Below are 15,137 nucleotides of genomic sequence, written 5' to 3' on the forward strand. Positions count from 1 at the left end.
ACACTCTCTCTCTCTTTCACCTCATCATTCGCACCTCTTACATTCCATGTTGCGATTACTATGTCCTTTGTCCGGTCCTTGGTCGTCATCTTTTGGTCAGTCCTTGTCTGAGGCTTCTTGTTCATCTTTTTAGTTAGTTATTTTCCGGGGAGGGGCATTAACCCTCCGCCAATCCTTTTAGTTGCCTTGTACAACAAGCAGGGATACTGAGGGAGTATTCTTAAAACCCCCCTACCCCATTTCCATTTCCACTGCTCACATTACTGAAATTTCAAACTCATATCACATCAAAGTCTCACAACTTTACATTAATCTGGGCTACCTTCATGTAGTCTGCGTGCAGCTTCCATACACCGACCTCTATTTTAAGACCTTTATGGTTTTAGTCACTTTTCCTGGAGCCACTCTCTCAACACATTTACCAGTTTTTTCTAACACTGCAGTGAGGTACTGTACTCAGAATCTTCCACCAATTCTAGTCTCTCTCCAATCATAAGCAAGTTACAATGCAAGTCATCTCTCTCAACACCTACAATTTTTCTGCAGTAAATTCAGACCTAACCACTGAAAGACCATTTACAACATTCTGAACCACTCTGCCAAGTTCCTGTTCACCATTAACATGCAGCACAACACCATCTGCATACACCATACTTGAAATACTCCCTCCCTCACCATTTATCACTGGCTTTACTACTCCTTCCCTAACTCTTTATTCTGAAATCTCATGTCCCTATCCAGTTACAGTACTGCCATTATGTTAACCAACTGTTGTTTCACTCTACCAGTGATACTCAGACATCCATCTATCTCTACATAGGCTTTGACTACCATCTAATTACATCACACATGTACCATAACATTTTCCAAACCCCTCTCAGTTTAACTCGAGGCGTCCCGACAACGTATGGATACGTTCCCACATTTTGTCATGGTGACATGGAGTTATTTAAGAGGAGCCTGTGGAGTCACATGGAGAGATAGGCTCACAAATGAGGATATAAAGGAGCGTTGTGGTGTGGATGTGGATGTGATAGGAAGCGTTATGAGGAACACATTGAGGTGGTTTGGCCATGTGGAGAGGATGGAGGGTGAAAGACTGACGAAGAGAGTGTATGTGAGTGAGGTGGAGGGGGAAAGAGGGAGGGGGAGGCCGAGGATGAGATGGAGAGATGGGGTGGAGAGGTATATGAGAGAGGGGGGTGTGAGTTGGGAGCAGGGGAGTGAAATGGCGGGGGACAGGGCGACTTGGAGGCGATTTGTTTGTGGCCACCCCAAACGGGATTGAGGCGTCTGGCAATAGATAGATAGATAGACACCCTACAAGGTATCCATATGTTTTGCAACTGCGAGGTCCGTCATTTGCACATTTTTCAAGTTTCGTGGGTGATTTTTGGTAGGCATATGTGGGAGACCTTCCTCTACCCCTCGTCAGGCAAGGATATTGCCTGACCCCCCTTACCTCCCCCCACACGCCATTTTCTCAGCAACTCATCAGTTAGCAGTAACCTGGCTAGTAAAGACATGTCGCGCCACGGTCTCTCGAATGACGAAATTCAAAGCGAAAGTTATACCCGAGTTGGAGGACAAAGGAAGAAAGAAGCAGAAGTGATTAGGTGGTAACATCGTAAAGGAAGGTGAGGTATGCTGACGTGTCTGGTGAGTGAAACAATGCTTATATCGCCTATATTACTGTCTGATAACCGATATACTCTTGTACTACATATAAATTCGTACCAAATAAATAAATATTTGACCTTTTATGGGTGGTTTGGAATAGTTGCTCCTCCCAGAGAAACTGTTTCTCTGGAGCACGGCCCACAGAAGACGGTACCAGGTATTCAGAGGGACACCTGTATAATGCAATTATAAGCTCAACTGAGGACTTTTATGGGCATTTTCCAATGTTTCTCATAAAAAGTGGAGGTTTAAGCCCCCCCCCCAAAAAAAACTTAGAAAATCTGCCGGGATTGGGGGGAGGGGGGGTCAGTGGTGAAAAATCGGTTGGGATGCGGTGGGTTAACTTGCCTATACTTGATCCACAGCCATTACAGTGCAGTACAGTACTCTATAAAATTTTATATCCCTAGATTCAAGTCACTTAGAAACTACTGTGTCCCTGGTTACTTGAAACTTGTATACCATCATTATCCATATCATTGTGATCATCTTAGCTCAGTTTCCTGTTACAGTAAGCCTTTGTTACAGGTCATGTTTCTAAGTGGCCATGTTTGCTAACAATCCCAAACTGAAGTAAAAAAAAAAAAATCTAACTACACTATAAACTGATTTGCTTGAGTCTCCAAGGTAAAGTACCCACTGTAAGAATGAGGACTGCCTGTATCACAAAAGGGTGGGTAGGAAACAGAAGCAGAAACAAGAAGAGAAAAACACAGAAGTTAAGTTTTCAACAGAAAGCCAAATGAGAATGGACCACATATCCATCTGGTATTCAGGTAAATCTTTGAAAGTCTTGGTTCCATTCCACAGGCTATAGCATATAACACAGCCTAATCTGTCACCTCCATGATGTAAGTGGGGTGTGGCCAATCTGTTGACTATAAAAGCAAAGACATACAACTTCTCTCTCTCTCTCTGCAATTTGTTATTAACTACATTTTTGCTTTGTCCAGCCAATTTTATTTTGCATAAGAGATTTTTCAAACTGGAGTTACTAAATGCAGCCTCCATTAACACCTTCAACACAAGATACCCTTCCTAAGTTGAATACAATCATCTGGAGGTAATGAGAATATATTAAACTAATACTATCATCAAGATGGGGTTAATCATTTAATTCCATTTTTATTATTTCTCTTGCTTTCAGATCATCTTATCTCGCTTTTTGCCACTACTTATCACATTAAGCCTTTTCCTAGGTCTTCCACATACAGGTATTAGCCAGCTCCATGCTGCCCTTACTGTTAGTCACGTTTCTTTCTTTCTTGTTTAATTCTGACAGGCACTTCTACCCTTCAGAATTAACTGATTGCGACCAGACCTGGACACAATGACCAGCCTATGACTTAGTTGTGTCCGCAAGGCTTTGGTTGCTAGGCAAATACTCATTGCCTAGGAACGGCCGAAAAAAACGTTTTTCATACTTTTCACATTTTGAGCTGTAGAAGCATTAATAATGGGTGCAGAAAGCTCTGACTTCTCTACATGTAATCTTGAGGTCATCCCCCATCAGAAGTGTGCCTCACTGACTAGCAATGGCCTGCTTAGCCCCTCTGTGGCTACTGGGACAGAAATAGTTACATTTTTTCATATATCATTTTTTTTTTTTTTTACCAAAATGAAGAGAAATGTCTGGCAAACCTGGCAATGCAATTTTTGCTTCATAAACCCATCTTCTCCTTTTTAATGCAGTGCAAAAAAATTTCGCAAAATTACAGCATACATCATGGTGAGAAAAAAAGAAAAAAAAGAAAAAAAAAGAAAAAAAAAAAAAACAAACATCGCATTAAGAAATATCCACATTTTCACCCCCAAAAGATTTCAATGGTGCTGCAATGGTTTGAAATGACGAGATATGTGTATTACGAACAAAATCAGTACATAGTATGGGAGGTTTCCTTAAAAAAAATTATATTTAATTTTTTCACAATTTTTGATGTTTATTGTGTTTATGCAAGTATCAAGTTACTTCTGTTGTCTGAATGATTTAGTTTGTGTCCAAAAGAGAGATGAGAGATGGAATTTTTTTACTCTAACCAGATGAGGGTCCTCCTACTGTATGTGTGCACAGGTTGAACTACAACAGCCTGCTTACAGGTGGCCATCATTGCCTACCAGCTTGTTCTGTGTTTTACCTTGATTTACATGGTAGCTATGCTAGTAGCTACTGTTTCATTATCTTAGTAAAATTTCATTCTCCCTGTGTAGCCATACCATCTAAATAGGCTACACCCTCTTCCACTTATGAATTAGCATATTTTACATATCTTTCATGTTGCATGCACAGAGTATCTAATTATAATTCACATACTTTACCCTTACATGTAACAATAAAATATATCTGAAGTTGTACTTAATCAGGGTCAAAGATAAGCCCACATAAATTATTTAATTCAAAATTATTATTCTGTGGTTGACTATATTGTATATACTATTATCTTTTCTTATAACTAAGGTCAGTTCTAATGTTTCACCTGCCTCTTAATTCATAAGATAAAAGAGTGTTCCTACATCCATGATGTGGCTGACCTGCTCTGAGTTGAGAATGTCCATGTTAAGGTGAGACACGGCATCAGGAGGGGCTGGAAAGTTGTGTCTTGATTCCTGCTTCTTGATAAAGTTGTACATTTGCCTCATCTGCTCCCGCCATCCTGCTTCCAGCTTTGCATCTGGTCTAGGGGAAAATATCAAGTCAGGACACACATGCCAGTGCCACAGCATACTAACACTCAGTGCTGCCCTTAACTGAAGGCTTAAGTTGATAACAGTTTTGTGCTTCAATAATGGGAAGGTCTGCGTCATTGGTGGTAGCAGCTGGGACAAGGACCTTCCCATTATGGAAGCGATTTACCAGAATCACCTTACACCATCAATCAGTGACATGGCCTCCTGTAATCTGTTTTGCTCCCTGCTCTGTGGTGTATTTTATTATTTTATAACAATGAGATACTGGTGTATCATTACCTCATGATTGTAACAAGGCATGTTTCAATCAGGTAAATGTCCTTAGCCAAAGTGGTTGAGAACAGGCTATGATAATGAAGTAGCAGTATCATAATGTTACAAGGAAATTTGGTGGACCTCCTCTTGATAAAAATATATACATTTACCATACAGTACTTAGACTGATCTTAAATCTCCTTGATGCCTCCAGGAGATATCCCCATGGCCAGGTAATCTTCCTCATTCCGAACTCTGGCACATAAACTGTTCCAATCTCATCTCTCATCTCACCATAGTTAGATATCTTCCACTTCTCAGATTACCAGGTACCATACACAAGTCCTCCTTATGTTAACTTTTTTTTTTTTTAATCTAACTTTCTGATGTAAACAGTAAACAACAACAACAACAACAACCCTGCCTATTAAAGAGTCAGTGTTACCTAAAAAACTGATGTCACCTTCCTTAATCTGCAGTACCAACTCTATGAAAAACATGGTGATATTCTGGAATATACAGCAGACATAAAGAGGACTGCATCTACAACTGTACAAAAAAGTATCGCTACGACGTTGTGCTAAACAATATGACAAACAACGATGGTTTAAGAAAAATAGGCAGGGGGTTAGGAAACTGTTGGTACCCCTGCATATCCAACAATATTGGTTATGCATGGGATACAAGAGGCATTTCCTGTGTTTGAGGTAATAAATGCATCGATGTGAATGTATCAACCCTCCGGAAACAGCAGACATCGTAGTGTTCATTACGTATCCATTGGACCCCTGAGTAATGATAATTTTTTGTACACCTGTACCTCACTTTAACCCGCCCCGTCCCGGAGACGTGAATTCATGTCCTCATATGATGAGCACTCATATCCCAGAGAAGTAAAGTAACGCGGCAACATTGCAAGGTCCCTAATTTGCACAATTTTCAATTTTCGCGAGTGATTTTTGGCATGTATACACAGGACACCTTCCTCTATTCCTCTACAAGATGCCAAGCAGGGACAATGCCTTACACAGCATAACCTCTCCCCCCCCCCCTGCACGCCATTGTCTCGGCAATTCACCTGTTACCAATGACCTGGCCAATAAAGACATTCAGGGCCAGAGTGATCCCCCAATCGATGACAATGTGGAGGACAAAGTTTACATAGCAGTAGAGGAAGAAACAGTCAGAAATGATGATCAGGTAATGTGGCAAAAAAAAGGTCAGGAATGGTGATGAGTTAGCGAGTGAAACAATGCTTATAATGCCTATATTACCGTTTGAAAACCAATATACTCTCGTACTACATATAAATTCGTACCAAATAAATAAATAAACACCGTTTATGAGTGGTGTGGAACAGTTATCCTCCCACAGAACTCGTCTTCTTTGCAGCCAGCCTGATAGAAAACCCTGTAAGGTAAGGAGGTACTCCTACCTAGATCGAGTATTTTAAACCTCAGGTGAGCAATTTCTCTATGAATTTTCGATGTTTCTCACCAAAAGCAGATGTTTGAGCCCCCCAAAAAAAAGGTCCAAAAATGTCGGGACTGGGGCGTACCACTGCCCAGAAAACGTCGGGTTGGGGGGGGGGGGTAAGACATTCACCTCAATCTATTTTCCACCAATCTGTCCACATGTCCATACCAATACAATGTGTTACTCTTTGCCCACTCCATCAACTGATACAATGGAGGTACTGTACAGTATTGTGATCTTCCCTAAATAGGTTCCTCGAGAAAGAAATCCCAGGGTTAACTAAGAGATGTTGAAGGGCTGAGCTGTGTACTGTTGAATATTACTTAAGGATACTGTACAGTACCGGGTATTCCTCTGAAAATTTTGGTGGACTGAAAGATGAATGAATTGAGTCACTTGTGCCTTTTTAAAAACAGGTTTCCTTTATTCTAATCACAAATACTAAACTTGTCAGAACCTAGAGGAGCCACAGCTTCATGTCATGATTCCAGAAATAAATGTTGTGATGAATACTGCCAGCACACGGAAATGTACAGTAACCGCAGTCTGTCTGGCCAAGCAGACCCATCTACCACAGGCACACAACAGCCCCTCTAAGGTTGTCCCGTGCTGTGCATCCAATGCTCCCTTGCAGCAGACATCACCTTGCCACAGTGTGACACGGGGAGTGTGGAGGTTTGGTTGCTGAATGGATGCCACATTTGTGTCTCTCCACCCAGTTAACAGGGGCACCAGAGTAGGATCCACATCACCACTATACAGCAAATGGTTTCCTGGGTTACAGGATGTCATAAGTTTGCACACTCAGTATAGTGACTCTAAGTGTAAAGAAGAGTAATAAATGGTGTCAGGAATGATAGATGAAAATAGGAAAGCAGACACAGCAAACGTTGCTAAAGGCGAAGGAAGAAGTAGGCAGCACTACGGCAAGTGAGTGGATGAAACCCTCATCTACCACCAACATGGAAATGTGATGGGTATAAGTGAACAGAATTAGATATGTAGCTCAAAATATCACTGATGATTTGAAAGAATAGCACTAGTGACTTGACTGAATGGAGAGGAATCCCACTGCTGACAGCTGTGGAACAGAGACTGTCTACATCAGCAGGTACAAAATTATCTGAAAGAAAGCTAGAGATGAAGGCACAGATAAAAAGATATAGCTGATAAAGGACCAGTTTGGAAATTAATGATTCGTGTTGGACTAAGCTAAAAGTCATTGAAATGTCTAGTGAAATGACAAAGGTTTCACCAATATAATGAAATATGGGTGTGGCTGTCTTGAATTGTAATTCCTTCTCTGGTGGACAGTGCTGGATTGGGATCTAGAATTTCAAGTAGCTATGTCCAGGTGGTGCTGTATATTGCAAAATCTGTCTCTTCTTTGCAAAAAGACACTAAATCACTGTACATTAAGTTAGTATGGGTAATCTAGTACCATTAGCTCAAGTTTCACTGTGAAAACTTGCTGTATTTGTTCCAGCTCTTGAATTTCTCTGAATTTATGTAGAGACCACAGGTGACATAGATACTTGTAGTTCAAGTTTAACTGAAATAGCGACTTCCAAAGAGGTTACAGGTGATCATGTTCTCCTGTCCTGGGTATTCTGGAACAACCTTGTCATCCTGTTTGCTGTGCTTGTTATTTTGTCAGTATAGTCTGTGAAAATCTAAGCTGCTGTTTAGCTGTAGTCTAAGATCTCTTAAGGATTCCTTTTCTTCTATTTTTCAGTTCTGTCATTGTACTGTGCAGTTTTTAGTTTGCTGTCTCTTCCATATCATATACATTCAAACTTTTCACTGTGCTCTTCATGCCATTTTCAGAGGCCCAGCTACAAATTTTGTCAAGGTCAGCTTTAAGGCTTTCTGTGTCCTGCAAAACTGTTACTACACTGTTTCCATGAGTTGTCATCTGTCGCTGATGAAATTTTGCATCTACCACCTTTCTTGTGTCTATTTGTAGGTGACACACTCCTGGCCCAAGCAAAGAACCCCAAGGAACTCTGGTCATAACCACTGAACTGTTTGACTTTATTTCTTCAGCACATGCCATATCCATAGGTCCTAATCTAGCCTATAAACATACCAGTTAAGCCATGATCTAAAGGAGACATTTTCTTTCATTAGTATTCAGAAGGGCAATGGCATGAGCAACTAAATACTTCCAAAGGTAGACACAAGAGCCGTTCTGTCCAAGCAGGATAACACAGGTGAATGTCGCCACGTAGTTGAGTACAGCAATAAAAAGCAGTGAAGAAAAATGCTGACATGGATCCTGCTATCGAACCAATGTATATATACAATATACATATATATACAGGGTGTAACGTGACGTATGACAAAAACTTACACCAGTGATCTATCATGCAATTTTGAGTGTATTTTTTCTATAACATATACTCTCTGTGACCCCAGTTCAGTACCCAGCATTTGGCTGTTTGGGTGTAAAAGTTTAGAGGCTGCATAGGTGCCATTGTGTGAGAGCTTCGCAGGGAGACGGGAGACGAGTATTATTAGCTTATACTGTACTGTACATAAAAATCCCATATCCTATCAGTACAAATGAGTTTTAAGAAGAAACTTGACGAAGTCTATTGATTCTTTAACATCGTCATGCTTTCCTGCAATTCCTTTGCACAAATCGACTGTAAATTATAAGGATTAAATTCAAATTTTATGGCTTGCGAGAGAGTAGGGAGGGAGGAGAGGGGTGGTGTGCTGTTGCCAGTTTTGTAATGTTTAGTTTGTAGGATATTGCTACGAGCATTATCATAACACCCACAGCTCATTCAATGGAAAAATATTACTTTAATGAGTGACTTGCATTCCTTTAAGTCAGGAGTAATATTATTATTCATTACAATTTTTCTGCTGCAAGTAAACGTGGCACCAATGCTTCATATGATGAAGTGAGAACAGTGACACAGGACTGCCAATGTAACGACCATGCAGCTAGACCTATTTTTTGCTTCTACCTAGCGGCACAATTCAACATCTCACAACATGATATCTAGCTACATTCTGGATATTTTTGCCATTTTTAGGTGATATTCTAGAGATTTAATCGTATTTTCTGGCGATGTTTTGCAGTGTTTACTATCTAGCGACATTCTAGCAAGTTTTCAGGACTAAACTAGCAAGATCGATTATAAGGACTTGACAACCCTGCGTCCACTGTCATTTGAACAGGAAAATTTGCAGGCGTGGCACACTCTTCAGATACTGTTCTCCGCATTCAGGTGTTCACTGGGTTCAGCTTGTTCATGAAACAGCATGCCACATACGTACAGCAATGAAGAATATGCAGATATTGTCTATTTTTACGGATTCTGCGATGGTAATGCAAGTGATGCAGAGAGGAATACAGGTGGAGATACCCAATCACGTCACGTTTGCTTGCAGCGGAAAAATTGTTATAAATATTATTCTTCCTGACTTAAAGTGAGGCTAATCTCCCTTTACAATAACGTTTTTCCATTGAATGAGCTGTGGGTGTTATGATAATGCTCGTAGCAATATCCTACAAACTAAACGTTACATAACTGGCAACAACACACCACCCCTCTCCTCCCTCCCTACTCTCTCGCAAGCCATAAAATTTGAATTTAATCCTTAATTTATAGTCGATTTGTGCAAACGAATTGCAGGAATGCATGACGATGTTAAAGAATCAATAGACTTCGTCAAGTTTCTTCTTAAAACTCGTTTGTACTGATAGGATATGGGATTTTTATGTATAGTACAGTATAACCTAATAATACTCGTCTCCCGTCTCCCTGGAAGCTCTCACACAATGGCACCTATGCAGCCACTAAACTTTTACACCCAAACAGCCGAATGCTGGGTACTGAACTAGGGTCACAGAGAGTATATGTTATAGAACAAAATATACTCAAAATTGCATGATAGATCACTGGTGTAAATTTTTAAATTTTTGTCATACGTCGCATTACACCCTGTGTGTGTGTATATATATATATATATATGAATACAGTGGGCTCGCACAGTGCGCGAGAGATTGGGCGGTGCACGAGCTCGCGCACTGGGAATTCGCATACTAGGAATACATAATCTTATGGGAATAATTACATATGGGCGGTACCCCCTCATACCTGGACATTTTTTGGCCCTTAGAGACATAATAAAGGTCATACGTTTCAGACATTGTACTAAAGCTATAACTACAATAACAAAAATATGGGTAGTCACCTTAACAACAGTAGACAAAAGGCCTGATGACCTTAAATAACAGGGGTTCTGAGGCGCAGCAACACTTAGAGCGCCGCACTCCCCACCGCACCAACACTTCCCTCCGCAGACTCCTCTTGATCACCTTCCCCAGGAGCATCAAAGTCACTCACTTCGGCCATAAACCCTTCAAAGTCCAATGCTGACACTTCTGATATTGCATCCTCTTCATCCTCAACAGGAACAAGAGCAGACGATGTCGATGGTTCCGCTATTTCACCAACTTGAGCCTGCTGTGTGTAGCTTGTTATGAGCGCGTGTCTACTCCTGTTTATTTCTTTCCTGTGCCTGTCTGTGTAGAAACAGAAGAGTTTGTCGAAACCACCCAGAAGTTCCTCCGTTCTTAGGCTGCTCACTTCCTGTTCCTTCATCTCTTCCTTGAGCTTATCCACGGCAGCAAGGATCTTGCTAATGTTTGACATACACAGCTCAGTCCTGCCTTCCATCACGCTAGGCTGCTCAACTTGACTCTGTCTGGCGCATCAACATGACGACACGTGACACGCTCTGTGAGGGGTGGTCGCGCACTAGTAGAAAATGGCATTTTTGAGCCACTCCTTGCCTCTGCCTCGCGTTCTGTGTGGTAAACTCGCGCATTAAAGAGTATTTGGTTATGATTTTTGGTCACTCGTGCACAAGGCAAATCGCGCACTGCGGTGACGCGCACTGTGCGAGCCCACTGTATATGAGAAAAAGGCAGAGTATAACAGAGAAGTGGAGGAACAATGGGGCAAATATGAACTGGAGCAGATGAGGGACGTGGAAGGTGTGTGCAGGATATTTACAGAAGAAATATGTGCAGCATGTGATGTGGTGTGTGGAAGGATGAGAAGACGGAGGGGTGTGCAAGGAACAGCGTGGTGGAATGAAGAGGTGAGACAGGCTGTGGCACAAAAGAAGAAAGCACACAATGAATGGATCAGAAATAGGGGCGTGGAAGAAGTTGAGAGGCGGAAGAGAGAGTTATATGCAGAAAGAAAGAGAGAGGTGAAAAGATTAGTAAGAGAGAGTAAGAAGAGAGCGGATGAGGAATTTGGAAGGAATTTGAGTATAAAGTGGAGGGACTGTAAGAAAATGTTCTGGAAAGAGGTGAAAAGAGTAAGACAGGGTGGAAGTGAAGTTAGCAGGGGAGTGAAAGATAAAAATGGTAGATTACTAGAGGAGAAGGGAGAAAAAGTGAGCAGATAGAAAGAACACTTTAACCCTTAAACCCCGGGCTTGTTTTGCTCTGTCTTGCGTGTCCCGCGGGCATATTCAGGCTCCGACAGACTCGTTTTCGTTTTCGTTTTTAAAGGCTCCAACATGCTTGCATGTGTCGGCCTTGGTCACCTAATGGCGGCTCTCCACGCTGCACGATCCATTGCAGCCTCCCTGTTCAGTCCCTTAACCCTAAGGTCACACTTAATGACCTCGTCCCATGTCTTTCTCGGTCTACCCCTCATAACCTCACCTCCAATATTAACATTTCTCACCTTCCTCACCCAATTATCATCCCCCATCCTCTCCACATGTCCAAACCACCTCAATCTACCTCTCCTCATCACAACACCAATACACTCCAGTCCCATCCTACCTCTCAACTCTTCCATTGTAAACCCAGCCCCTCCAGGCCTTGGACGCAGGGACGCACTGCACATCCACCTAATCATTGTCATTTCTGTACGTCTGAGCCGGCGAATGTCTTCCTCCTTCACTGCCCAGGTCTCACTGTCATACAGCATTACACTCCTAACACATGCTGCATACAAAGACCCCTTAGCATGTAGGGAGAGCCTTCTCAATGTCAGGAGAGGCAAGAGCTCCCTGAACTTCTTCCAACCACTTCTCACCCTAGCCACAGAGCTAGCTCCAGCCCCACCTCCAGCACACAACATGTCTCCCAAATAACAAAACTCTTCCACACACTCAAGAGATTCACCAGCAAGTTCAATCCTTTCACGTCTGACGATCTCCACCTGCTCACCCCGGCACACGGTGCACATAAAATCAGCATTATCTCGCAGTCTACCTCTGATACCACTACATCTCTTATGCACCCATTTATCACAAGCACCATACAAGATGGAATTACTTCCCATGCCCTTGTGGCAAACTGCACATGGCCACTCTCCCTCGTCTTTGACAGTACCGCCACCAACCCTAGATATTATCATTTTTGTTTTATCTGCATTTACCCTTAAACCCTTTTGCCCCATACCATATCTCCACTTCCTAAACCTTTCCTCCGCCTCCCTTTCATTCTCTGCAATCAACACCAAATCATCAGTATACAACAACTCCCACGGGAGTCCGTTTCTAAAGTCACGTGAAAGGGCTTCAAGTACCATGATAAACAACATGGGACTCAAGACTGACCCCTGATGCACACCAACATTCACGGAAAACTCATCACTCAAATCTCCATTCACTCTCACCTGGGTGTGAGCACCCACATACATGGCCATAACCACCCTAACTAGCCACTCCTCCAAGCCAAGCTTTCTCATTGCCCACTTCACCACCTCTCTAGGGACTCTCAAAAAATATTTACCAAAAATCAGTTATTAGTCCTAGAATATTAAAATTACATATATGCATATGGCACATACCTTCAGCTTTCTCCTGGGATATTTGTTGAGCCTTCGTCGAGTACCATAGGACTTGTGGAGACCTCTGAAGTTGGGTAACAAAGTCTCCACTTTACGCTTCCCGACAAGCCGTAATATGATTACAACAGCCAGATACTATCAATAGAAACACTATTCTATGATCATCAAGTAGTTTGGAATCCATACTCCAAAAAAAAAACACTATGAAAGCAATGAAAATTACGAGTGCGTATGACCTTCCCACTTGCGCTAGTTCACCGCTGGTATTCTGTCATTTATTATTCAAACAAACACTCACCCTTTATATTCCTATTATATATATATATATATATATATATATCTGCAGTGTTTATCCATAAGTTTCCTTCAGTAGTATTAGCTTATTGTCACTGAAGTCTTTCAACTTTTCATTCAGTAAAATATGTAGAGAGCCACGGATTCACTTTCACTGTTATAACCTCAAGTATTTGTACTCATATTCTTATATTACTAATTATTTACATTTCTATTTACATTTTCTATTGTATTTTCAATATTTACAATCCTATTTTACTTACACTATGTTATTCACTGTCACTTGCAGTAACATAAAACTATATTACACTGTTCATTCATATGTACATCCATTGCTTTCACTTGCTATTTACACATTATTTTCATTTCCCACTTGCACTTTTAGAACTGCTTCTGGCTGTGGTAATCAAAGAAGCAGGTAACACAGAGGGGAACCTGGCACTCAGCGCACTGCCAAGAGGTGCATTTGTGCTCAGGTTTGCGTCGGGTGGTAGGTGTACACACCTGGCACCTGCGGATCACAGCCTTCCTCTTCCATGTGGCAGGCATTTGCACCAGTCTGTGCCGATCCATGTATGTCCTCTGCTCAAGTCTGTCGGGAAGTCTTACTGCATGGCGCCTTGGAGCTGCTGCTGTCACCTTATCATATCTTTCAAGCAGCTGCTGAATACAAGTCCTGGCGAACAACCTCAGGGAGAAGGACTTGGGTGGCTTGACCATCATCTTGTACAGGGTGAAGGCATTCAGCATCATCATGTCTATGAGATGCAGAAAAACTTTCCTGTACCACCTAGTATTCTTCCTGAGGCAGTCGATCTCTCCAATCATCATGTCGGACTTGTCCACCAGCCGCATGTTGATATTGTTGTGTATGACAGCATCAGGTTTCCTCACAGGTTTGCCTGTCCTACGGTCGACCTTCCCACTGTCTTTCAGTTCCCCCTTGTGTATGGTGGTGAGCATGTGCACGACCCTCTTGTCATGCCACCATATTGCCAGCACCACACTTGTGTAGGTTCACGTCTCCTCGCTGCGAGGTTCCTGCCTCTGGGAATTTAAGGAAGTGGGCACGATTACTCTTCACAGTGCCGCAGGAGCCGATGCCGTGCTCTGAAAGGTATTTGGCAAGTTTCGGTGCTGTTTAACATTTGTCTGTATACAGCACATGATTCCCACCAAAATACCTTTCAAGGAGCACTTTCACTACACAGCTTGAGAAGCCAAGGGGGTGTGTTTTATCAAGATCGACAGTGCTGGCTGAATAAATGACGAAGTCAAGGATGTACCCCGTCTCACAGTCGCACAGTACAAAGAACTTGATTCGAAAGCGATGGCGTTTGCTTCGAATGTACTGCACAAACCTAAGACATCCTCTGAACAAAACCAAGGATTCGTCAATGACAACCTTCTAAAAGGGGTGGAAGAATGTCATAAACTTATCCTTCATTCTGCTCAGAATCTCCCGGATCTTCCAGAGTGGGTCGGTTTGGGAAGGTACATCGTTGTCGGCAAAGTGCAGGTTTCCCATGATGTTCCGGAAGCGATCTCTGGCCATGTACTTATTGAAGGTGGGTGAAGGTAGTAAGGGGTCCATGGACCAGTATTCTTCCAACTCATGCTTCTTTGAGTGTGGCATGAGAAGCATGAGGGCGAAGAACACATACAGCTCCTGCACTCCCAGCATGGATCACTGTTGCATCTTGGCTGCAAATGTACCACTTGCAGCACGTTGTGATTCATACCTGTTGGTCTCATCACATATGTGCTGCATGACTTCATCATCGAGGAAGGCCAAAAGGAAGTCAACACACTCAGCACCCTCGCCAAGATTGCAGGCAGTCTGTATCCCTGAGGAACTCTCGTTGAAATCAAGATGTTTTGGGACAAAATCGGACCCTTCCGTCCACG

General features: G+C 42.3%; 1 protein-coding gene across 1 annotated transcript in view; it reads right to left on the minus strand.

Moving 5' to 3' along the window:
• LOC145404918 (U3 small nucleolar ribonucleoprotein MPP10-like) overlaps window positions 1–15,137 on the minus strand; it is a 422,647-nt gene that overhangs the window by 362,379 nt on the left and 45,131 nt on the right. The window contains exon 2 of the mRNA XM_080276425.1: window positions 4,210–4,354. Coding sequence (XP_080132551.1) covers window positions 4,210–4,354 — 145 coding nt within the window. The remainder of the gene's footprint in view (window positions 1–4,209; window positions 4,355–15,137) is intronic.

This window comes from Coenobita brevimanus, chromosome 65, assembly GCF_032717465.1.
Source record: "Coenobita brevimanus isolate Jiangsu-jjx chromosome 65, ASM3271746v2, whole genome shotgun sequence".
Taxonomy (NCBI): Eukaryota; Metazoa; Arthropoda; class Malacostraca; order Decapoda; family Coenobitidae; genus Coenobita; species Coenobita brevimanus.